At 34.5% G+C, this 24,430-nt stretch overlaps 5 protein-coding genes across 5 annotated transcripts in view; 3 read left to right on the forward strand and 2 right to left on the reverse strand.

Annotated features, from left to right (window-relative positions):
* On the forward strand, positions 2,045-2,551 carry LOC108661919. The gene has a single exon (XM_018120908.1). The coding sequence runs from the start codon at positions 2,045-2,047 to the stop codon at positions 2,549-2,551; it is 507 nt and encodes a 168-aa protein (XP_017976397.1).
* Positions 8,953-15,150, forward strand: LOC18598231 (cell division protein FtsZ homolog 2-2, chloroplastic). The gene is made up of 8 exons (XM_018121777.1): positions 8,953-9,213; positions 9,666-10,426; positions 11,158-11,457; positions 12,226-12,316; positions 12,896-13,020; positions 13,780-13,872; positions 14,499-14,564; positions 14,663-15,150. The coding sequence occupies exons 2-8, from the start codon at positions 9,779-9,781 to the stop codon at positions 14,789-14,791; spliced, it is 1,452 nt and encodes a 483-aa protein (XP_017977266.1). The 5' UTR covers positions 8,953-9,213; positions 9,666-9,778; the 3' UTR covers positions 14,792-15,150.
* LOC18598232 (pentatricopeptide repeat-containing protein At4g33170) lies at positions 15,418-17,961 on the reverse strand. Its single transcript, XM_007027671.2, has one exon. The coding sequence runs from the start codon at positions 17,907-17,909 to the stop codon at positions 15,828-15,830; it is 2,082 nt and encodes a 693-aa protein (XP_007027733.2). The 5' UTR covers positions 17,910-17,961; the 3' UTR covers positions 15,418-15,827.
* LOC18598233 lies at positions 21,014-22,015 on the forward strand. The gene has a single exon (XM_007027672.2). The coding sequence runs from the start codon at positions 21,165-21,167 to the stop codon at positions 21,672-21,674; it is 510 nt and encodes a 169-aa protein (XP_007027734.2). The 5' UTR covers positions 21,014-21,164; the 3' UTR covers positions 21,675-22,015.
* LOC18598234 (protein CIA1) overlaps positions 22,432-24,430 on the reverse strand; it is a 4,736-nt gene continuing 2,737 nt past the window's right edge. Inside the window, 3 exon segments of the mRNA XM_018122128.1 lie at positions 22,432-22,674; positions 23,296-23,379; positions 23,616-23,703. Of these exon segments, the coding sequence (XP_017977617.1) occupies positions 22,603-22,674; positions 23,296-23,379; positions 23,616-23,703 (244 nt within the window). The 3' untranslated portion in view covers positions 22,432-22,602.

Raw genomic sequence — 24,430 nt, forward strand, 5'->3', positions numbered from 1 at the left:
TGTGCTGGTAGAAATTTTAAGAAATTGTGAATGCAAATTATTTTCAAAAATTATTTTGAATATATATGTATAAATTATATGTAAAGTGTTTTGAAAATCAAAAAATAAGCCCTTCGCACTATTTTGCCTTAAAATCGGTACCTTATATTTGTACAGTGTGCATTCATGGAATTTAATTACATATGCACCATGCCATTTTGAAATGAGAATCGCATGCAAAAGTTTATTGTATACAGTTTTATGAAAAGAGAGTTTTCTCTTGATACGGCGGTCGGTATTTCGAAAATGATTTGAAAAAATTCTTTGAAAACCCGATTTGGATTTTTAAACGATTTTACAAATCGAGAGATTCGAGAGTAAGCCGGCTGTCACTTCGGTTAAGTGTGACCCTCATGCACGAGTGAGCTTTAGCTAGAAAACCTTTGGATCACCGACAGGCGGTTAGGCGTGACAAGAACCACGACCTGTGATATATGTATGCGTGGCTAGGCCACCAGATGATTACATGGTTGCGATCGCTTGATTCTCTAATATTGGCCAACATCGTTGAGACTGCCATGGCATGTGGGATCCGATGGAGCGAGGCTCCTGAAGGTTATTACGTGGTAACGGGACCACGAATTTTATTTGATTTCCAACTCAAGAAAAAAAATCTCTTTGGGTTTTCAAGCTCTTATTTCTTGCATGGTGATAACGAAATTATACGGTCTTTTGTAGCTCCCCCTGGTTTTACTATTATATGAATTTTACCCTCGCGTGCGAGGCTATTTGTGAACTGTGTAAAAACCTGGTTACTATTTGATTTCACTAGAGCTTGCTCAATTTTATTAATTTGATTTAAGTAATACATGAAATAATTTCGACGGTAAAGATCTTTTACAAACACAAGATTTAGAAATGATATTCGAAATGATTTGGTTCGAATGTGGTTAATAACTATCTTGATGCACAAAAGTTTACTTACTTGATTTGATATACATTATGGTTGAGTACGACTTACAAGAGATTCGATATTTTCTTATATATATATATAAAGCACAAATCTCCGTTTGAATTAAATATTTTTACCTACTCTTGCAATTTTTATTATTCAAAATCTCTACCTTATTGCTTATTTCCCTGTCTACGCCCTACTCACGGAGCCGATGATCACTAAGTTTGTGAGACTCACACCCTTCTTTTTCTCCTTTGTTTTTTTTGCAGACAGGGATCGGCCTAACATGTAATCATCGGCGTGTATGGTCCACCGTAAAGAGGTAAAGGCATCTCATAGCATTTTATCCTAAGTCGCTCCGCTGTTAGAGGTCGAGTCGTAGCACTTTATTTATTAAGTTGTAAATGGATATTAATTTTGTTATAAGTAAATAATTGAAGAATGTGAATTTCGATGTATATACTTGTGATTAAATGGTTTAAACCTTGAATCGATTATTATGTTTATGATTTAAGTCATGGTATGCGAGTATATTGTTTTAAGTATCAATATGAAATGGGATCGTATATAGTGAACTAACCGGCATTTCGAGTAATTCTTGTTTGAGACTTTATCGATCTTTCTCGGAGGTCTCGGACGTCGGTAGCGATCGAGGAGGGGTCGTTGCACTCAAGGCCACACTTCTACATAACTATGTTTGAGCTATTAGTGGGTCTTACTCAACTAGTTTCATAAAATCTGGATGCTTGGAAAGTTGATTATTATAGAAACTAGAGGCAACGGCTAGGAAAAACATATATGATATGTTTAGGCAATGTGTTGTCACCTAGCTGATCTAAGAGTTGTATAGATATACAATTGGTAAGCTCAGTTACCTACCTAATCCACCTATCATAGTTTGTTAAGCACACTTAAGGCCATGACTAGAAGGATGGGATCCTAGCCCACTGAGAGAATCCTAGTAGAGATCTCTCGAGGTGATATGGAGGGTTATCATCTTGTTAAAAATAGTGGGAGAACTATTTAAAATTTTAAAACCTTGTGTTAAATAGTTTATGCATGATATTTACTTATTGCTTTGTTTTATCTATTTAGGCATAATTTATATACATGGCTAATAATCTGTCACTGCGGAGCATCTTGGATGCAAATACTCTCACTGGCCCAAACTTCTTTGATTTGTTTCGGAACCTCAAGATCGTCTTGAAACAGAAGAAGAAATCCTATGTCCTTAACATTCCTATTCCACCAGTCCCTGTTGCTAATGTTAATGTTGAGGATAAGGAAGCATATCAACGTCATAAGGATGACGATGATCAGGCAGCATGCGTGATGCTAACCAGTATGACTCCTGAGCTCCAAAAGCAGTATGAGCACATGGATGTCCAATCCATAATTCTTCATCTTAGAAAATTGTTCGATAAGGAATGGCGCATTGAGAGATATGAGATCTCTAAAGAACTATTCCGATGCAAGATGGTAGAAATGAGTTTTCTTAGACCCCATGTGCCGAAGATGATTGGACTCATCGAGAGACTTAGACAATTGGGATTAGCAATGGATCATGGGCTAAGTATAGACTTAATTCTACAATCTCTTCTTGACAGCTTCAGTTAGTTCATGTTGAACTTCCATATGAATCGATTCAAAGCCACTCTTCCCAAACTTCTGAATATGCATGACACGACAAAGAGCTCCAACAAGAAAGATAAGGGATCGTTGCTTCTTATTTCTTCTTCTAAGGCTCATACGAAGCAACAAAAAAAAACCCTAAAAAGAGAAAAAGGTAAAATCCCAAAATGAGAAAGCACTAAAGCCTAAATGAGGTGTCAAAAAGGACAAAGAGAAGGATATTTGCCATTATTATGGCAAACTTAAGCATTAGAAGAGGAATTACAAAGAGTACCTAACTACTGTGAGCAAAAAAAATAAGTTTATTGAAGTTTCTGATTCAAGCACCATTTGCTAAATAATTCTACTTTATATATTAAAGGTATATGATACCTCAAAGTTGGTTCTCATATGTTTGACATATTGCAGCGACCAAAGATAAAGATGAGTAGGATCTTGGTTGAGGAGGTGACCACATGGATGGACTACCTAAAGCATTAAATGCTACATTGGATGGTTACACTCCTATTTATCTTGACATGTTGGATAATTTATTTGGATGCTTTCGAAACATTAATTATATGATTGCCATGGGAATGGCTAGTGAAACATTTGTCTTTAGCATTTGGATGTAGAAGCTTATATGTTTCAAGTTTGAATAATTATTTGAAATAATTATGTCATATTTAATTATCCATGCTTCATGTTTATCCTTGCAATGATATTTGATCAATTATGAATTATGTTTAATTGATCGAAAGGTTGAATATTGATTCATACAAAATGGAACTTTCTTAAGAACAAAACATAGAGATGAATGTTCAAGAAAGAAAGCAACTTTATGTTGCGATATGATTTTGTCCATATCTCCCTAACATAAAAAGCCCATTATGATTTTCCAAACCAATATGATTCCAAGCATATATTGAGATGCATATACATCATGGAATATTCAAAAGAGTTTGAATATTGCTTTCACAAAGGATTTTGGATTTAATGGGAGCACAATGAACTAAAAAAAAAGGGGTCAAATGGCATAACACTGAGTGACACATGCATATGATGCATACAGCATAGTCTAGTTAGAATGGTCACAAGGAGCAAAAAGGATTATATATGTATATAAATAAAGTCATATGCATCCTATTAAAAAAGGCTCAAATAGGAAGACATTTAGATCGTTAGTTAATGGAACTAATAAAGGGTCTTGAACATTGTTAATGTAACAATGGAACCATACTAATAGAACCTGGGTCTCATTGGATCTAGATATAGTAATATGACATGATGTGATGCATAGACATTTCCAAGATAGATAAAAACAATTAACCACATTAAAGGGCACAAGCGAGTCTACATAGAGACACAATTGTTAGATGAATTTGAATCCACATACAAGAGGTAGCCAATTGTTAGATGAATTTGAATCCACATACGAGAGGTAGCAATTGGCTTTGTGCTAGTGGGAGATGTTAAGATGAGCCCTGTGGCTAATTAGGATTAGTTAAGGCTTGATTCTAATCATGCAACAATATCATTCATGTTGAATGATTAAAAATTTTTCTTCATCAATAAGACATCAATTATAATAAGTTATAAGTCTAATTGGATGAAGTCCATGAGATTAATATGTCTTGTAAGGGAACTGTAATAGGTTGCAGTTATGAGATCCTTATGCATCAAAGCGTAATCTCTAAATGTTCCTGGTCAATGTATCATTGAGACTAGACATCAATGATATCTAGAGACTGGTACATTCTATGTTCCTAACTTGAGAAGTGAGTAACCAATCTCATAAGTTGAAGTGTAAAGATACTTGGAACTAGAATGTAGGTGCTTGCCTATGAGAGCAAGTTCACTGAACATGACCCGCCATGAGAAGTGCATTTGGTATTTCACTCAAGTGTCTATGCAATACTTTTCATGTATCAATTGTGTAAATACTCCCTAGACTTGAAACACTAACTTGTCTTATGTGTGGAGTGTTATGCTTTGATTTTATCTCTACAGGTGCCTAACCAAAGATGCCAAAACATGATACTTTTGGGTATAGCATGAAGCATGTGAAGGCAAATGAGTAGTCAAGATAGAATTCATCATCTCAAGTGATATAGGGGACATATCCTAACTGTTCTTGGTTGATATTAACTTATTAAAGTCCTTGGCCAGGGCGACTTGAAGATTATAAAAGGTGTTTCATAAGTCTTTATAAAGCTGATGATCAAACTTTAAGAACAAATATGGAGATCAATAAGAGTAGACATTGCACCATGCTCTTATCATCTTCGAAATATATGATGTGGGAATGAATTACAATAAAAAGTTAATCACTGAAAGGTTGAGTCAAACCATCTTGACTCGTTTAACATTTGGATGGTTATTATGGATTGCTAGATCCTAGTCTTGGTCTATGAACTCTAGGTAGTTGACTTGATTAATGATAAATTTAAAGTAGTTTAAATTTATCTAATTCTAAGTTTAACTTAAGAATTATATGTTGAGTTCATTGCTAACATGTTAGAAACCTAATGGGTTACACACCTAAAATGAATGTTGAAAATAAAATGGGAGAGTTGATTAAGTTGGACTTAATCAAATTAGAAGTTATGAGTTTCTCAAGCACTTGATTAAAATTATTTAATTAAGTTGTGCCTAATTAATTAAATTACTTAATTAAATGATTGGGCTTAATTAATTAAATTGTTTAATTAAGTTATTGAGCCAAATTAATAAAATTAAACAATTAAGTCATTGGACCTAATTGATTAAATTTGTTTAATTAAGTCATTGGGCCTAATTGATTAAAATTATTTAATTAAATTGTTAAGCTTAATTAATTAAATTATTTAATTAAGTTATTTGGCCTAATTGATTAAATTAAACAATTAAGTTAACTAAGCTTCTTAAGGACTTAATTAAATTGTTTAATCAAATTATTGAATTAATTGGCAGTTTCAAAATAGCTTTGTAGTTAGGGTTTAAAATTAATCCAAGGTATAAATACCTTGCTATAACCTACAAAAAAAATGAGAGACAACAGCACATTAGAATTCCTTTTGTCTTGTCGTTCCTTGTGTGAAAAGAAATAGTTTTTCATTCACTTAATTTATTTTGTGTGTTCAGCCCCAAAATTGTTGTGTGGATTATGAGTTTGTGAAACTCATCTTTGCTAGTACATTGTCAAGGCATAGCACTCCCAATCCTTAAAAAAGAATTTTCTAATTCATTCGTGTGAATCACCATTAGAGGCTGCACAAGGATTCCTTGGACAGCTTGAGTTTGCAACAACCGGGTTAAGGTGGTTGAGCTTTTGAAGGCTAATTTAGTGATTTAACAAAAGATTCATCAACCTTTGTTATTTAGGTAAACTTGATATGATCATATATATTTTATTATAATTTAATTCTGTACTCAATTTGGCATAAAAGAGATCTTAATAAGGTGAGGCGTAATTTAATTTTTAAATTTAATTTTTAAATTTAATTTTTAAATTTATTTTGCTAGGTTTTATTTGTATTTGATGCATGATCAGCCCTCACCCAACATAAGTGACATCTAGGACAAAATTTATACCAACACCTTCATCATCTTGATCAAATTGCATAGAACTTCCTGTAGAAAAATTGTTTCTAGCGAAAACACTGTTAACACTCGATTTTGCCTTCTTAAAATTACCTTTACCTTTTGTAAACTTGAAATCTTTAGGAAATCTTATTAACCTATAGCGACCTTTCTTTCCACAGTGACTACACATTAAATCTGCTATAATTTTCTTTTTGTTGTCCATAGTGGCTATCATGGCAAATGATTCTATAGTTAGATTTGACTGTATCAACAAACTTTTCTAAGATTCTTCTGTTAAAATCATATTGTATGCCTTATCCAGCTTTGGAAGAGGTTCCATGGGTATTATTTAAGACCTCAACATAGAAAATGACTCATTAAGTCTATTGAGAAACCTAGAAACCATATCATTTTAATATTGGTTCGAATACTTACTGAAACAAGTTGGATTAGATTTACCACATTCACAGTGTAATAATGACCTAGAGTTTCTCAATTCCTCCCAAATGCCTTTAAACTTGATGAAAAATGAATCAATAGTTTTAGTTCCCTGGTTCACATTACCTAAAGCATATTGTAAATTGCACACACGTGTTTCATCGGGTTGTACAAAATTCTGTTTCAAAAAATTTCATATTTCTAAAGCACTATCCATGCAAAAAACCAGTGATGAGATGGAATCTAAAAGCCATGCCACTATCAAATTGTTACATCAAGTCCATGAGTTAAACAGAGGATCTGCTATGGTTATTTTTGGAATCATTCCATCAAGAAAACCAATCTTATTCTTTATAGACAAAGCTAGTAAAAAAGATATGCTCCAAGCTACGTAATTATTGGAAGTAAGTTTGGGATTCACTACAACCGATCCATGATTATCAGTGTGATGTTCATCATAGGAAAATTATGCATTCTCTATATGTTACTTAGTAGATCTAGCGTTTGGAGAATTATTCTCTATGGTTTGTGAATTCCCAACCATAAAGAAAATACCATAAACTCAACAGTGAAGCAACAATTCAATCTCAACAAATAAGATTCCAGAATAGTTAAGAGAAACTGTAAGAATAGTCTCAAAAACAAAACTAGATCTATATAGTCAAATACATGATCTACTGATGAAGCAAAGAAAAAATCAAAAATCAAACAGTAGATAGAATGAATTGAATCAACTTCAAAACCTCAAGTATTTTGAAAGAGATCTGCATTCAAGAATCCTATCACGTACTAGTGGCTTTGATATCATGTGGGAAATCACGAAAGCTTGAGAGAAAGTTTCATGGAAAGAAAAATCTTTTCATTACTCAAATGAAAAATTAAAGAGCAAGATTTATATAAAAGAAAAATAACAGCTAGAAAGTTAGTAAAGTTAGTTAGCAACTAACTAACTTCCTATTTAACAAAAGTAAATAGTAAAAATAAAATGATGAGTTTTAGTAAATAGGCTTAAACACTGTACACATGTCTCTTTTTTCTTTTTAACTGTAAACGCGAGTTGCACATGCTTTTCTTCTTTACTTGATTCTGCTTTCCAGTTTTTCAATCTTCATTAATATTGCAACCAAGTTCTTTAATCTTCATTCCTAGATTAATGCTTTTTACTTTACTTACAAGTTTCGTTCAAAGAAAGGAACATGATTGTTGGGTTGTATGTAAATTGGGGGTCAGTCTTGGAATTTTCTTGATTATCTTGTATTGGGAAAGGTGGGGTTCTTTTTCATTTGTTCATGACAGAGGGTGCATAAGTATTTTGAAAGGAGTTTTAGGGTGTTATACTATCCAAATCTTCATGGTTTTTTATTTTTTTGTTGTAAAAGGAAGAGAAAATTTCATTCCTTCCAATTAATGAAGTTTGTTTTGCTTTTTAAAAGAACTATGTCACGCAAGAACAATGATAATAACTTGAAACAAGTGGCAAGTTCATGAGTTAATTTCACATATTCCAGAGTGTTTGACTTGATGACTCAGATGTGTAGGTAGTAAAGAGTTCTTCCTCTGAATCTTTCATTGAAACACAAATGCTTTATCTTTTCTCTAATTCTTAAGAAACACGTGACACATTATTGTTAAATGTCATTGAGCTCCATTATATCATTAAATCAAAACATCTCTTACTACCCAATATACATAGTGAGTTAACATGATATCCCCATGACAAACATATTCTTATATAATGGATGTTCTTCCATAATAAACATGTTCTTCATAAACATCCTCTTCCCATGAGGTCCATTAAGCACATTTTAACCAATTATTCCTAAGAGACTGTTTTTACTTTGTGTATACATAGGAGTTTGGCAATTCATTTAGGACACATTAGAAATTCAACAAACCCTATATTCTCTCTAAAAGCTATCTCTAAGCTCTTCCCCATTGTGCTTCATCACTACACTTTCTTTATCTCCTATCTAATTTGTATCCCTTTATCTCATGTCACAAAAGCACTTAACATTTTACGACTACTTTAATCTTTTTCTCCGACTTTAGTGTATCTCATTTTACTTGTTACTATGATATTACCTCTCTCTCTCCTCAAATAAAAAAAAAAGATATGAATTAAAATAAGCTGTGTAGAGCAACGTGAGATCCAAATTTGGAACAACAGATGGAAAAACTCAATTCTCAACAATCAACAGTGAGAAAGACAATGTAAAGGGCCACTTCACTTAACGGTCCTAATCATTTCTCTGGACCGCAAAATGTATCAGCATGACAACATTGGGCTCGCAACTCTTTGTGGGTTCCCTCCAATGAAAACCTCGGAAAATAGTGGAACAAAAAAAGGGGTTTAGCATTTTAAGGGCCAGGCATTTTAAGGGTTTATCCACTTAAACCCTGTCCCTGGCCGATGAGGGGCACTATTCACAAATCTAACCTGTAGCCGTTGCCCATAAATAAATTCATTTCTTTTTTATTTTGGAGTACTATTTTTTTTTTTATCAACAGCAACCTGACAAATGAAATCGCATAGCTAAAGTCGAAAAGAGATTCAAGCCCTGCTACAAAAAATCCCTTTCCCATTCCAGTCCTTGTTGGGCTTTAGCACCCAAATGCCTTTGGGGAACTTTGCTGTTTCCGTGTTTTCGACTCTGCATGTCTCTCAGGTGTTTTCTTTTTCTCTTTCTCTTGAAGACCCAGCCGCCATTGTCTCTCCATTTTGGTGCTTTTTTATTAATTTATACACTTTTTTTAAAGAAAATTTTGTTCTGGCTTTTAGCTGCAAGGTTTGGGTTTTTTTTTTTTTGTTATGAATTGTGAATCTGGTTGCTGTGAACTTTAAAGTTGAAGCGTTTTAGATATTTTGTCTTGGATTTTTTTTTTCTGATTGTATTTTGGCAACTTGTTTGATGTTATAATTCACATTTTACTAGGTTTTTGTGCTCTTGAATTTAGAAAGTTATATCCTTTTTGCATTTATTTTTAGTTTTAAGGTTTATTTATTTTATTTGTACGGTCATATTGCCAAGAAGACACTGATAATACTTTAGCTAATTGGCTTTTTCTAAATATTTTTTTAATATAGTTTTTATTTCTATTTTTTGAGTGTTTAATGCAGGTACTGAAAGAAAGTTGACATTGCAACTTGAAATTTAAGCTATTTTGAGACTCTAAATTCTCTGGCTTGTATCGTATCTTAAGTAAATCTGTGTCCTTAGTGGTTCCCTCAAAATGGCGGCTGCTATATCGCCTTATTTTACACCTTCAGATGCTAGACCAATGGGGGTACTTAATGTTCTTGGAGGTAGAGTGTCAATGGATAATCTTTTAGGGAGAGTTGGCTGCCTTAAAATGTGTGATGGGAAGAGTGGGTGTTCAAGTGCTGGCCAAAGGTCTACCATGCCACATTTTAGATGTTCTGCCAACTCTCAAAGTGTCAGTCCATATCAAAATAAAGACCCTTTTCTGAATCTGCACCCTGAAGTTTCAATGCTTAGAGGTGAAGGGAACAATACAGTAACCAATCCAAGAAAGGATAGTTCTAGTGGAAGTGTAACAGAGAGCTTAGGAGACATGTCTGGTTCAAGTAACTATAATGAAGCTAAGATCAAAGTTATCGGGGTTGGAGGCGGTGGGTCCAATGCTGTTAATCGCATGATAGAGAGTGCAATGAAGGGTGTAGAGTTCTGGATTGTTAACACTGATGTTCAAGCCATGAAAATGTCACCTGTCTTTCCTGAGCATCGTTTGCAAATTGGTCAGGAGCTAACTAGGGGTCTTGGTGCTGGTGGGAACCCTGAGATTGGCATGAACGCTGCCAAAGAAAGCAAGGAGTCCATAGAAGAGGCTCTTTATGGTTCTGATATGGTTTTTGTTACAGTAAGTAGCCATCCATCTACAATTCTAATCATTTGGATAGCATTTGGTTTATTACTTATATTCTGACTTATCTGATTTCATGGGTGTCTTTTGAATCTAAACTGTACACACAAAATCGAGCAAAATATGCTATGCACTAGAATAATAGTTTTATTTTCTGTTTATTCATTAACTAGATCACTCTAGGAGTCAAGAATATTTTTGAAAGAAAATATTTCAATTGGCCTATTGATAGTGAACATTTATTGGTGATATGAGAAACACATCTAATCTAGCTACTGACATGTGGTTCTTGTTTCATAAAACCTGTTCAATCAGTTGAATGGCTAATTAGTTTCATGAAAAGTTTATACAGTCAGGGAGTTGAAAAAATATGCTTTAATCTCCAACTGCAAGCTCAACTTGTTATTACTTTCTGAGTATTAGATGTGTATTAATAGCCATTTAAGTTAAACATCCATAATATTTTTGTTATGTATCTGGTCCTACTGTTTCCTAAAGTTTGATTTGTCTTGTATTTGATGACTCATGACCTAATTGAATTCGTGATTCATTCTTGCTCTTGTACGTTAGTTCTTTAAATTGCCAGTTGCAAAATCTTTTGTTCTGGTACTGTTGCACTTGGTGTTTTCTAAGTCAAAAATTAGGATTAACACGTGGGATCTTGGCTTTATTGTCTTCTAGTCTTGTTCTTTTATATTTTACCTAGGACTTCAAGTTTGCATTTGCAGGCTGGAATGGGTGGAGGGACAGGAACTGGTGGAGCTCCTGTAATTGCTGGGGTTGCAAAGACCTTGGGTATATTAACTGTTGGTATTGTCACTACCCCTTTTTCCTTTGAGGGAAGAAGGAGGGCTGTTCAAGCACAGGAAGGAATTGCAGCTCTGAGAGAAAATGTCGACACGCTAATTGTTATTCCAAATGACAAGTTGTTGACTGCAGTTTCCCAGTCTACTCCAGTAACAGAAGCATTTAATCTGGCTGATGATATTCTTCGACAAGGTGTTCGTGGTATCTCTGATATAATTACGGTATGAGATGCCTGAAGAAACTGTTGAAAACCTCCTAATCTAACTATATGGTTTCATGATTGAATTGAAACCCAAATATTAATACAAAAGAAACATAAGTGTAATATCATTTTCTCCTCATATTGTCCTTGAAAATTACCAATTTCCTTCCAATTTTGTTGATGATCATGTGAAGAGAAATATGTGGGAATGTGTTTGTGATATATTATAATCCTCAGGTGATAGGAACATTTGTGCACCTTAAATTTGGGGCCCAAATAGTTTTGCTTTAGTTATTGCCCTAGCATATTAGATGGCAATGTTGAGCTAATAGTTTGCTGCTGCTGTTTTTTTTTTTTTTTTTTTCTGTTCAATATGAAGTTTTGGATCCTTAGGCTTTGGGTGGTACTAGTGGTATGTTGATATATACCCTTTATCCATATACTGCTTGGGGGTGCACTTTTTGGTGAAATATCTTGAGCCTTTATTCTGGTAACTCTGATTTATTATCAAGCATGACCTTTATCCTTAGGTTACCTATATGTTCCAGGGTCTATATGTTAGCAGACTAAATTGGTGATAAATATTTGTGTTAGATAGTCCCGATAAATTTGGTCATTGGTGCTGCCGAATCTATTGACACCAGAGTTCTGGAATGGAACCTTAGAGTTTGAGCTTTAAGCCTGCTAAAATCAGTATATTTGCATGACTACCCATTTATGCGTAATGGTTTGGGCAGCATAAACCATACTTCTGCACTCTAATTGGTTGTAAGTTTACTGATTGCAGATTCCAGGGCTAGTGAATGTGGATTTTGCTGATGTGCGCGCTATAATGGCAAATGCAGGCTCTTCACTGATGGGGATAGGAACTGCAACTGGTAAATCAAAGAGATCTTTAGCATTATATTTTAGGCTTCAGAATTTCGGGTTGTTTGTCTCATCACACATATTCTCCTACCTTTACTGAGCAAAAGAACGCAAGGAAAAAATGGGGAGAGAATAGCAGGTGTAAAAATGAAAAATAGAGATTTTTCTAGCTTTACCTCCTGGTTCATATCTTTCTGTGAGAGCCTGGCTCACCATCATGTTACATGTTTCTCACCTGTGTTTTAGATGCTAAATATGACCTAGATTGGACTTTATTTTTCTCAGAAGAGGATTTGGCACGGCTTCAACTTTGAATGCATGAAGTTTCTACCTCTTTTTTTTTTTTTGCCCTCATACAAAAATAATAGTGATTGTCGCTTGTCCATTTCTTTCCATTATCGGCAGTACGTATTGATGTCAGATATTGAAAGAAACAAATTTTTTCATGTCATGTGGCTCATGATGTCTTCTCATCATGATGCTTTTTGTTTATTAATTGGCAATTTAATTTCCTAAATTGCCTTTTCATTGCCAAGTCACTTGGTCCCAGATTGATTATTATTTTAATATTGTTTCTCTCTGCTTTGTAGGGAAAACAAGGGCAAGAGATGCTGCACTAAATGCTATCCAATCCCCTTTATTAGATCTTGGTATAGAAAGGGCTACTGGAATTGTATGGAACATAACTGGTGGAAGTGATTTAACCTTGTTTGAGGTAATTCTCTGTCTCTAAATCCCTCACTCAGTGTGTCTGTGTGTTTGTCTTGGAAGGGGGGGAGGGGGGTGGGATGGAGCTGGCTATATGTACAGGTAAACATTACCTCTACTACCTATTTATCCATCTTTAATCTTTTTCTATATCTGGCTCTCAAAGGTGTGGGTTATATGTGAGTGCAGCCCTTCCAGGTAAGAGAAGAGTTATTGCAGGCTGAGCAGCACCACCATATCTGATAAATAGGCATATTCCCTTAGAGAGGGAAGCAATTGTAGGAAATATCACCCCTTTAGCCATTAATTTACTTGACACATACGTTTGAATTATCGTTTGAGCTCTTGTATACCTATTGCTTTCTCAATATCTTTGGCCAAGATTGTAGGAATGTTCCTCTGTTGGTCAAGTTCTTAACAGTGTTGTTATATTTTTCCATCCTGATGCATGATTGGCCCTTGAACTGCAAGTGTTTCTCAATGATATCATGCAAGAGTTGTATTATCCACACAATAGCCATTCAGCACATTGCTCACAACAACTTACAGTTAATATCCTCCTCTACACCCCCCCCCCCCNACCCCCCCCCCCCCACCCCCCCCCCACCACACACACACACCGATAACCAGAAATTGTCGACACTGACTGAAATATTAAAAACTGGAGACCGCGAGTATGTTGAATGCTCTGCTTGTTTTACAATATGCCTCCATATTTTATTTCCCTTCTCATATGCACCATTTGACATCTGGGAGTTTTCTGTAGGTTAATGCTGCGGCTGAGGTTATATATGACCTTGTGGATCCGACTGCCAATTTAATATTTGGAGCAGTGATAGACCCATCACTTAGTGGCCAAGTAAGTTAATGTTTGTTCTTTACATACTCATGCCAAAGTTTGGACTCCAAATACCTGCATCCTGATCAACCTAGCTTTGAGTAGGCCTGCCATCTAACTGTACTTTTAATCAAGCATTTGCATTAACAGCAATTCAATGAATTAAACATTCTGAAAAGTCAGATTAAAACCTGGCAACAGATGGACTCTATGGATTAACTACATGTTGGTCCAATAAGAGAGGCCTGCCTTTATTGTGTTTACATTAGTAGCTAGTTCTCCTGTGTTTAATTTGTGATTACCAGGAAAGTGTCTCTGCCTTATCTATCAATGAAATTAGCATAGGCATTGCATCTCTGCTTCCCCAAGGCTAATTTAATCCTTGATTTGTAGATATGTTAGGTAAAATATGCTCAGAGGCATGTAAAATAAGGCCAAATTTAGATGCAGAATTCACGTTGACATTAATGTGAACTGTTGAATTGATGATGAAAGCCATATAGGCTGGTTGTCTCTCTTGGTTCTTCGTTTAGGCTATTAAACAAGGTCATGTGTGCACTGACTAGCAATATGCCTAGCTGCAACATTCATTGTCCTCAATATGAACCATTGATTTAATGGCAAACATCATTTGGGCCTTTATTTAGGTAAGTATTACTCTAATTGCCACGGGATTTAAACGTCAAGAAGAAAGTGAAGGGAGGCCACTCCAGGTATTGCTTAACTCTCTCTTCTCTCTCTCTCTCTCTCTCTCTCTCTCTCTTTCTGTCTCTTTCTCACCAATTTATACTTGATTCTGGTTTAAATGCAGGCAGGTCAGCTAGCACAGGGAGACATTGGTCTTGGAATCAATCGGCGGCCTTCTTTCAGTGAAGGTGGTTCAGTGGAGATCCCTGAGTTCCTTAAAAAGAAAGGACGTTCACGCTATCCAAGAGCTTGAATGATTTTCTACATAGCATCTTGACCAATGTAGTTATTGGCCTCACTCTGAAATCCCTGCTTAGTTCTGCACAGTCCTCTTCGTTACTGGTTTCTGATTTGGGCTACTAGTGCGAATGCTTGTTCGAAACTGTAGCAGAAATGTAGTGTGTTAGTAGTTGCTTCTATATAGTCTGTTCCCTTACAGTGCAATCAACTACCTTTGCCCCCACTTCCTCAATAAGTTAATTAAAATTCTCAAAGTTTAGGTTATAGCTTGTTTCGGCAGAGCATATTTGAATAAAACTTTAAGTAGCTTGTACAGAGTGGACGTGATGAAAGTAAAGATGAGATTTCTTAGTGTGTTTATTCAGTTGTTAATATGATCTTGTAGTGCCCCCAACGATTTGTTATTAAATATTCCTTTGGCTCACAGCAAGCTCACCTGCAGATTATCCGGAAGCCAACCTGTTTTGCTCCTACTGGGCATAGCATTCAAAGAGAGCTGCTTAATTTAACTTCGTCCTAGTCCATATTTCCATTAGAAAATCAACTATTTTGCTCCCAATGGATTGCTTTACCCCTCCCTATATACTAATGTAGTAGTTTTCAATTATTTTAGCCATAAGGTTTATATTTACCACTCTATTTCTAGTAGTTTTCAATTTTATTAAGGATAATGAGCAATAAACTATTACCTAATGTCAGATGTTTACTCCCATCTGATGCAGCAGGTACAGGTATACAAACACGATAGCATCTTATCAATCCCCAAGTAAAGAATCAATGAAATCTGCCTAGCAACGACTGATGAAAATAAAACAATGTCGCCTTTCTCCAATATGCTGTGCTTTAGCCTTTATGCGATGGTTGAGTTGCTGTCCTCAGTCTGCTGTGTAGGACTTCTTGCTTTTATCTGGTTCCTCGTCAACAATCATCTTACTCGTAAACATTGAGGCAAAGATCATTCAATTTCGACTGCTCTCACACATTACTGGGTGAGTATAGTAGCGGGTCAAGTGCATGAATTTATTGTCAAACTTCAAGATGTCCAAACCTTACCAGAAATCTCCACAAGAACACAACCCCTCTGAGAAATGATGAAATCTACTGTTGTCCCTGACTATAATTTTTCTTCCAGTCACCTTAGAAATGTACTTAATTGCAGAGTGGCAATCCACACACACCCTTAAATTTTTCTTTACAATGATTGGCTTCCCACTTGGCATGCTTATTAGTGCAAATGCAATGGCGATCCTCTCACTGTGATGCTTAAGTATCTTCTCCTTCGCACTGACATCCGTATCCAAGGGAATAGAATCTGTGCAAGGAACATACCCAGCCTTCTTTATCTGGTCTGAAAGAACATCAAGCTTCTCATAAATTGCTTTCATTTGATGATGAGACCAGTCTTCAACACCAAAAATATGAGTTTCGTTTCCAACATTAACCCAACTATAACCTGGTAGTTTCTTAACATTACCATCTTGCATCATCTTCCTTAATGTTCTCACTTCTTCCCATTGCTGCTTCTTAGCATAAATATTTGAAAGCAAAACAGGAGCTCCACTATTTGCAGGTTCAAGCTGCATCAACTTTTCTGCAGCAACTTTACCTCTCTTCTGATCACCATGGATCTTGCAAGCTCCAAGTAAAGAACACCATCCAAAGGCATTTGGTTCAAACGGCATCTTGCTCATAAAATCTTCAGCTTCTTTAAGCTTTCCAGCACGAGCAAGTAAATCAATAACACAAGAGTAATGCTCTTCTCCAGGTACTACTCCATAACTCTTCTCCATGGCATAAAAAAAACTTAACCCTTCCTCCACCAAGCCAGAATGACTACAACCTCTCAAAAGACTGACAAAAGTTATTGCATTTGGTTCCACTCCTTCATTCTTCATCCTGTTAAATATTTCTATGGCATCTTTTCCTAAACCATGCTGAGCAAAGACGCCTAACATTGAGTTCCATGCAATTTCATTTGCATTTTCAATCTCATCAAATACCTGAATAGAATCATCAAGCAACCCGCATTTTCCGTACATATCTACAAGACCCGAAGAAACAAAAGGGTTTCCATCAAAATTGAATTTAATCACTTGAGCATGAAGCTGTGCCCCTTGCTCAAGTGAAGCTTGGCTAGCACAAGCCTTGATCAAACTTGAGAAAGTGAATTCATTAGATTCTATTCCTCGTCTTTGCAGCTCAACAAAAACACTTAAAGCGTCCTCCACTCGATCCATCTCGACATACCCATCAATCAATGAAGAACAAGAAACAACATTTCTACACTCAGAGTCAATTCCAAACACATTTGAGGCACTATCCATATCTTCCACTTTTGAGTACATATCAGTAAGAGCATTTCCGACAGAGATCTCCAAGTCCAACCCCTTCTTCACTATAAGTGAATGAAGACATTTCCCAAAATTTAAAACCTTCAATGCTGCACAAGCACTCAAAGTGCTACAAAGAACAAACTTATCAATAGCAATCCTCTCATTAACCATACTCTTATAAGCCAACAACGCATCCCCAGAAAGAGCATTCTTAGCATATCCATCAATCAAAGCAGTCCACAAGATCTCATCTTTGCACTCCATCTCTTGGAAAACTTTATAAGCATCAACCATAACTCCACACTTGGAATACATATCAACCAAATTGCTACCAACAAAAATATCAAAACCAAACCCAAATTTCAATGCAAGGCAATGCATTTGCTTCCCAAACTCAACCAATCCAACAGAAGCACAAGCTTTAATAACGCTCGAAAACGCGAACTGGGTCGGATTTTCACCAGCAATTCTCATTTGGGAAAAGGTTGTTATTGCTTCCAAGTAATATAAATTCTGAGAAAACCCAGTTACCATAGCAGTCCAAGAAACCAAGTTTCTTTGAGACATTTTCTCGAACAGTTTGATTGAGTAGTCTAGTTGACCACATTTTGAGTACATGTTGAGAAGATGGTTGGTTAGAAAAGTGCATAGTCTATAACCAGATGAGATTAGCTGACAATGAAGTTGTTTTCCTTTGTGCAATTGTTTTGTCTGGGCTAAGTTTTGGACTATTCTTGCTAAGGATTTGGAGTCTTTCAGCATGAGATTGACAAATGCCTGTGGTTTTTGAAAGTTCATGGGAGGAAAGTGAAAAACTTTTCGAAAACAACTTCGTTAGCTTTCAGTTTTCAAAAACTTATGGGGTTCTTCACTTAATTACAAAAACTGTTGGGGTGCTTTCCACAATTTTAATAAGTTTATACTTGGGCTGGAAGTCCAGAAGAACTGCCCATAGTGACTCCGCATCCATGTCTTCAATTACTAAGGCTCGCTTGGTAACTAATGTTCTCGGAACTTATTTTCTGAATTTTTTGGTGTTTGGGAACACAAAAAGTTTTTGGTCAACAGAAAAACGTAAAGAAATTTTGGAAATTGTTTTCCATATTTGAGGAAAGGAAAACAATTTCCTCAAGTACATTTAAAGCTTGTTTTACTCATAATTCACTTTTACCTTTTTTTTTTTTACTCAACTTTTAGAAAAAGCAATTTATTACATATATATTAAATCTAAAAAATGTGATACAAAAATAAATATTTTAAATTTAATAATATAATAAACTTTAAAATAAAATGATTGTTGTTGTTAAAGTTTTTTTTTTTTTTGAATTTGGGAAAGAGGATTCAATTCATGATATTCCTATTATTATTAGATTTATTGTTTTATATTATTAATATTAATTAATCTGTACTGATAATAAAACAATAATTAATATTATATTAGTATTAAATATATGATATCAATATTAATTTTTTTGACATACAAATTCAATGAGAGATCACCCCCTTTTATCTTAGATTTCGTTCTTTCCCTTCTAGATTTAATTTTAGCATATTCTAATTGAAAGTTTCAAAGTTTAAATGTTAAAAAATTATTTCCTTACATAAGAGACAAGAATTCATTATATAAATTCTAACTCTTTTATACTCTATACCTTCTATTTACATGTGTCAAGTAAAAAAAATATTAGGCATACTATTTAAAAAAAATTAAATAAATCTTTATTATTTTATTACATTCAATTAAGTTTAATGTACTTTTTATTTTGAATCAAATAGTCCCTTGTGATTAATAATTAACTAATTATTATTAATTGAAATATCATTTATTATATTATGTCGTTTGGTGCTGACATGATCTATTGATATGATATGATCATATAGTATTTGCATCCAGCATGTTAGCGTTGCGTATGTATATAAAAATATGATTGAACGTAATAAAAAAATAATCATTTATTTAAAATTTTTTAAATAATTCATGAAATTTGTTAAACATTATGTGAAAATTTATTAATAATGTGAAACCAGCATTTGACAAATGCACAAATTGTAGATCACATCTAAACATTATGAAATATGATAAAGTGAAGGGAGTGCTTCACTGTCCAGAAAGACAAGAAAATGGATGAAGTGGGAATAAAAAGGAGCCTATTTTAAGTGTTATAGTTCACTCAATTATATTATTATTATTATTATTATTATTATTAGAATCTCTTTTCCATTTCTTTCTTTTTCATGGCAAAAATCCTTATTTCGTCAGTAATAGCTAACTAAAATGATTGTTTTCGTTGCCTTATCTAGCCTTCTCTCCAGCTTGAGCTTAATTTATAATCGTTAAATTTATATACGTATTATGTGTTGAAATTTATTTTTAACTATTGAGTATTGTATCATATAGTAACATATAATTAAAATTTTTAAAATTTTTTATAAAATAACATATATATATATATATACATGTAAAAATAAAAAATTGTATTCATTAACAAAATTGAAGATTGTATGACTTAAGTTGAACAAAATTGTTTTTTAATTTAAACTCTCATGTTATTCAATAAATATATATTTTTAAATAAGATATGTGCTTTGAACATGTCGAAATCAAAAAAAGATTTATTTATTTATTTTTGTAAAGTCTAAATCTTGAAGATTGATATCCATAAAAAATAGTGTATTATGTTTCAATCCAAAAGAAAATAAATAAAAAAAATGGGTTTTGAATAAGTACATAAAATAAAATTTGTAAAAAATATATAGTACCGTATTATTTGTATCGTACTATATATATATATTTTTTATACTTAATTAAATATAATACATCATATTATTTTGTATCGTTTTTCGTTAATATCATAACGTATTGAATGATACATATCATGCATCATATGATATTGATCATTATAATTGAACATTTGGTACTTTTTTATAAATTAATTATCAATAAACTTTTTTTTATCAAAATAAATTATGTAATCTCTTAAATTAATCATAAGAAAATGTGTCTTACTCCATAAGATTTTTGCAATTAAAATTAACATCAACGAGATCTACCAAAACCATGTAAGAACTGAGAAAAGGTTAAGAAAATAACAGAAACAAAACATAGATAATGCAAATAAAAACCATATATACTCAACAAACTAAACATCTAAATATCTTATTATAATTTTTAATTACAACAAAAAAAAAACAATATTTTTCGATAAAAATCATTAGAAGTTGTGCATATTGAATGAAAGATTCAAATAAGATTGATATGAAAGCAAGTGTCTGCTCAATTTTAAAGAAAGCTCCATAGTATCCAAAGAGGAGAAGGTCATATTCCACAAAATTAATGTGTCGAAAAATGTATATACATATATGTATTTACACGTGTACACTACTTATATATATATATAATAAAATAGAAAAGGGGCCGAGAATTTTTAGAAAGAGAAAGAAAGTGAGGACCAAAACAAAACAAAAGGTTCGAGAGGGGAGAGGGTAGTTGAGGTGTGCATCTGAGAAAACAAAATATCTACAAAAGGAGTCCAACTCTTATTACATGAAAAAGAACATTATTTCTTCATTTGTATTTATAGTATATTTAGTTAAAGTTCGTCAAATCAAAAGTGGCAACCTGATTGGCTAATTTATCCCAAAAATCATAAGGTTTGTAGCCCAAGATCAACATCAACCTCACAATCCTTCCAAAAATCCATCCAAGCAATCATGTACAAAATTTCTCTCCTTTCTTGAACCCTCTTTTTCCACTCCTTTTTCAGTGTTATTCAGACTTGGGACTAAACCACACACCGTGGAATCATAACCATCTTGAAACAAGACACGTACACTTGTCACTTACCATACAACTACAAGAGAGAAACACACCCACTTCCAAAGAGATGACGTGTACACCAACTCCCCACCCATTCTCTTTGGTTTTATTCCCCCACACACTAAACTCCATTTCTCCATGTAAATGTAATCCTCTCTTCTCTCCTCTCCTCTCCGCTCCTCTTTCAACAAAACGATATCAGCCAAAGAAGAAACAAGGCTTTTCGTTTCAACTTCATGAACGTAGAACCCACAAAAATGACCCACCATACCGTTCAGCCTGGTGAGCAAGCTCATCCCCAGCTTCCGGAAGAACCCAAGGCAAGTGATTATCAGCAGCCTGACGACGTCGTTCATGTTGAGACAGGAAGTTCAGAGATGGAAACCTGCCAATATGACAGTGATAGAAATGGTAGAGAAATTAATAACGAGGGAAGCTCGTTACAGGGTCAGTCTTCGTCAGCTCCGCCTCCAGTAGTTGTCGACCTAACAAAAGAAGCAATGAGGGCTCAAGAGTTGGAAGAAGAGAATGGACGGGAGAGACTGAGGAGGCATAGGATTGAAGTGGCAGGCAGGGTTTGGATTCCTGAAATATGGGGTCAGGAACAGCTTTTGAAGGATTGGATCGATTGTTCTGCATTCGAGGCTTCTTTGGTGCCCAGTGGGATTATGTCAGCTCGTGCAGCTTTGATTGAAGAAGGAAGAACAGCAAATTCTGGCCGATTTAGAATAGAAAACAGGTGTTAATTAATTATTAAATCTTTTGTTTGTTTTCTAATCAAGATTGAAAAAAAAAAATACATGCGAATGGTTGGTTTTCTCTCTTTGCGTGTGATATTTGCCCGAGTGATTATTTTGCTGCTTCAGATTGTTTTGTTTTGTAGGCAATGTAATGATGAATCTGGTAAAATCTTTTTAGTTACGAAAAATGAGCTTTGATTTAGTTCTCAGGTAAGTAAGGTTGAGATTGCTTTCGTTCATCTATTTACTCAGATAAGCTGCTACTGCTTCATTAGGGAGAAATAATCAATCTGATATGTACCAGCTCATTCAGGATATATAGAAAATGCAATTTGTGAGGTTGGTCAGTATCAGTATTATCCAAACTTGGAAAAAACCCAGCCCACCTTCCAACGAGGCTCCACCGTTTGAGTGGTGCAAGTCACTTTGGGGCATTTCTGAAGGTGACAATTGACAAAAACTATTACTATCTTTTTCCACATTAGTTTTTTCTTACTCTCTTTTCTTCCCCTAAATTCTTCAACGCCCAATTTTGTATTAATAAAATTGGTGACCAAGATCAGAAAAGACGGCCAGTATCCACCGTGCATCGGCTGCCTGACAGAGTCGTCTCATCGACGGGACGAGAGAAAATCGTTTTAAGTTACAAGTCTGCTTTCGTTCACTCCAAGCAGAGAGAGATTAGAATCGAGCATTTCTTTCTTCCTTTTTTTTTTTTTTTGTTTTTCTCTCACATTATACACAGAAATTCTGCTCGACTATCATTTCAGCCATGTTTTCCTTAACAAATAATATTTGATTTCTTGACTTTGTCTTCGTCAAATCCACAACAACCATTACAAGATCACTTATTCAAATTTATGAAATCATACATATGTAAACCCCAGAGGTATTATAAAAGAAGAATAAAGAAACGAATTTAACAAAATTTTGATCAGGGCAAAGTTGCCAGCTCCCAAAGCTTTATCGTCCCATCATCACTTGCAGAAGCAAGTAGATGCTTTTCCTGTTAGTTTCAACAATAATGAAAATGGAAATGTTAGCTAAAGTTCAGACACAAGGAAAATTCGTTTTAAGATACAATCACAGGGTAGTGCAAGCAATTCAGGCTTCTATTACCAACGAGATTCTGTTAACAATTAACTCCCAAATACAACAGCTCTGAAAGAAAAAAATCCTATAGAATACAAACAAAGAAAGATGCAGTAATAAAAGTAAAAAGGTGAAATTCTAGGCAAATTCTAGCTCGATGTGGTTGTTGGGCTGCTTAGTAAACATTGACGGCGCAATTGAGGGAAATATAGTCTAAAACTCAGACCAGAACAGTAAAGCTAATGAAATGTACATTTAATCACAAGTTGTCTTCATTTTGAATCCTTTCTAGATGACCTTGCCACCATTTCAAATGCATGGGTTTGAGCAATACTAGCAAATCAATCATTACGCCATCAGTTCAGAAAAAGGCAAAAAGAACCCAATAACTAAGCCAACCACCAGACTCTACCATGCAAAAAAAAAAAATTATCTATATTTGTGACTTATATTCATTTCAGCTTTTATGAGCATGCGCATGAAAGCACGGAAAAAAAAAAAAAACCTCATTAATTTTTCAGAAAGGAAATCCTACCCCAGGGCACCATTGTACTGAATTTATGTCCATGTCATGGACCTTCTCCTTCTTAAATAGTAATTGATATGAAGGTCCATTCATCTGCAGTAAGACCACAAAATAGATTAATCTGCTGAATGGCTACTTCAAACCTAAAAGGTATAAATGCAGAGGGGTGACCATCCACTCAAGAACTACAGGACAATATGCTCAAATACTTCAGCTAGAATTTATAGAACCATCCTTCTGTCAAAGATAGGAGAAGGAAACTAATACGGAAGCATGGTTTCTTGCTTGCATGGAAATATGTACAATGGGAGGGTGAAAGAATTACATACCAAGCCATCTTTGCTCTCTACAAACAACCGTATAGCATCATCAGCTGCTCCACTTGCAATAATTCCATCCCTGTAACAGTCATAAGCCAGGAACAACCAATTTCAGATGCAAAACTTGAAACAAAAGAAAGTTATTTAGATGGAAAATAAATATTAAAAGTAGAGGGCAGTGGCTACTTGTTTCTTACATGATCCTCACTCAAACTTCTAACATGCGACCATACAGGCAACAAATCAATCCATTTAGATTAACCAAGTCCTATGTTAAAATAGCCACATACACTTTGTTAATGAACATACTTACTAATTTAGCCAAAAGCAGTTAATCACGTAAAATAGTTTCAAAATGAAAGAGAGTTGTTATAGGACTCCTTTGGCCATAGTCATCCTGTTTTTCACAAAGTTGCTACTAAAATTTTGAAAACAGAAAGTTGTAAGTATATGCAATGGTTAATGAAAGGGCGTTAATTGTTATACACTGTGAAAATATCCATCAGCACAAGAGTTGTTTCCATAAGATCATGATTATGGCTAATGCGACTGGTACATTTAAGCTTTTAAAAACATCAAAATCACTGGAAAATAGTAATGATGATGCAAATCAAGGAACTTAACTGTCCTTCAGCTCCTTCTTCGGGACAGTATTTTTCTTCTTTTAAGGAAAAAAAAAAGGTCAATTAAAAAGAACAAATGGGTAAGCACTAGGGTGTGCCCGGCATAAGAACATAGAAGCAGTTCTGTTGTCATTTAGACTTATCTAACATTTAGAGAGAGAGAGAGAGAGAGAGAGAGAGAGAGAGAGAGAATGGAAAGGA

Source organism: Theobroma cacao, chromosome 5 (assembly GCF_000208745.1).
Source record: "Theobroma cacao cultivar B97-61/B2 chromosome 5, Criollo_cocoa_genome_V2, whole genome shotgun sequence".
NCBI classification, from domain to species: domain Eukaryota; kingdom Viridiplantae; phylum Streptophyta; class Magnoliopsida; order Malvales; family Malvaceae; genus Theobroma; species Theobroma cacao.

Bases quoted from the DNA above. Each gene is read 5' to 3' on its own strand.
- LOC108661919 (XM_018120908.1), top strand. From the start codon at position 2,045: ATGGCTAATAATCTGTCACTGCGGAGCATCTTGGATGCAAATACTCTC.
- LOC18598231 (XM_018121777.1), top strand. From the start codon at position 9,779: ATGGCGGCTGCTATATCGCCTTATTTTACACCTTCAGATGCTAGACCA. The intron at 10,427-11,157 runs GTAAGTAGCCAT...TTGCATTTGCAG, and splicing joins CTGATATGGTTTTTGTTACA to GCTGGAATGGGTGGAGGGAC. The intron at 13,873-14,498 runs GTAAGTTAATGT...GCCTTTATTTAG, and splicing joins ACCCATCACTTAGTGGCCAA to GTAAGTATTACTCTAATTGC.
- LOC18598232 (XM_007027671.2), bottom strand. From the start codon at position 17,909: ATGAACTTTCAAAAACCACAGGCATTTGTCAATCTCATGCTGAAAGAC.
- LOC18598233 (XM_007027672.2), top strand. From the start codon at position 21,165: ATGAACGTAGAACCCACAAAAATGACCCACCATACCGTTCAGCCTGGT.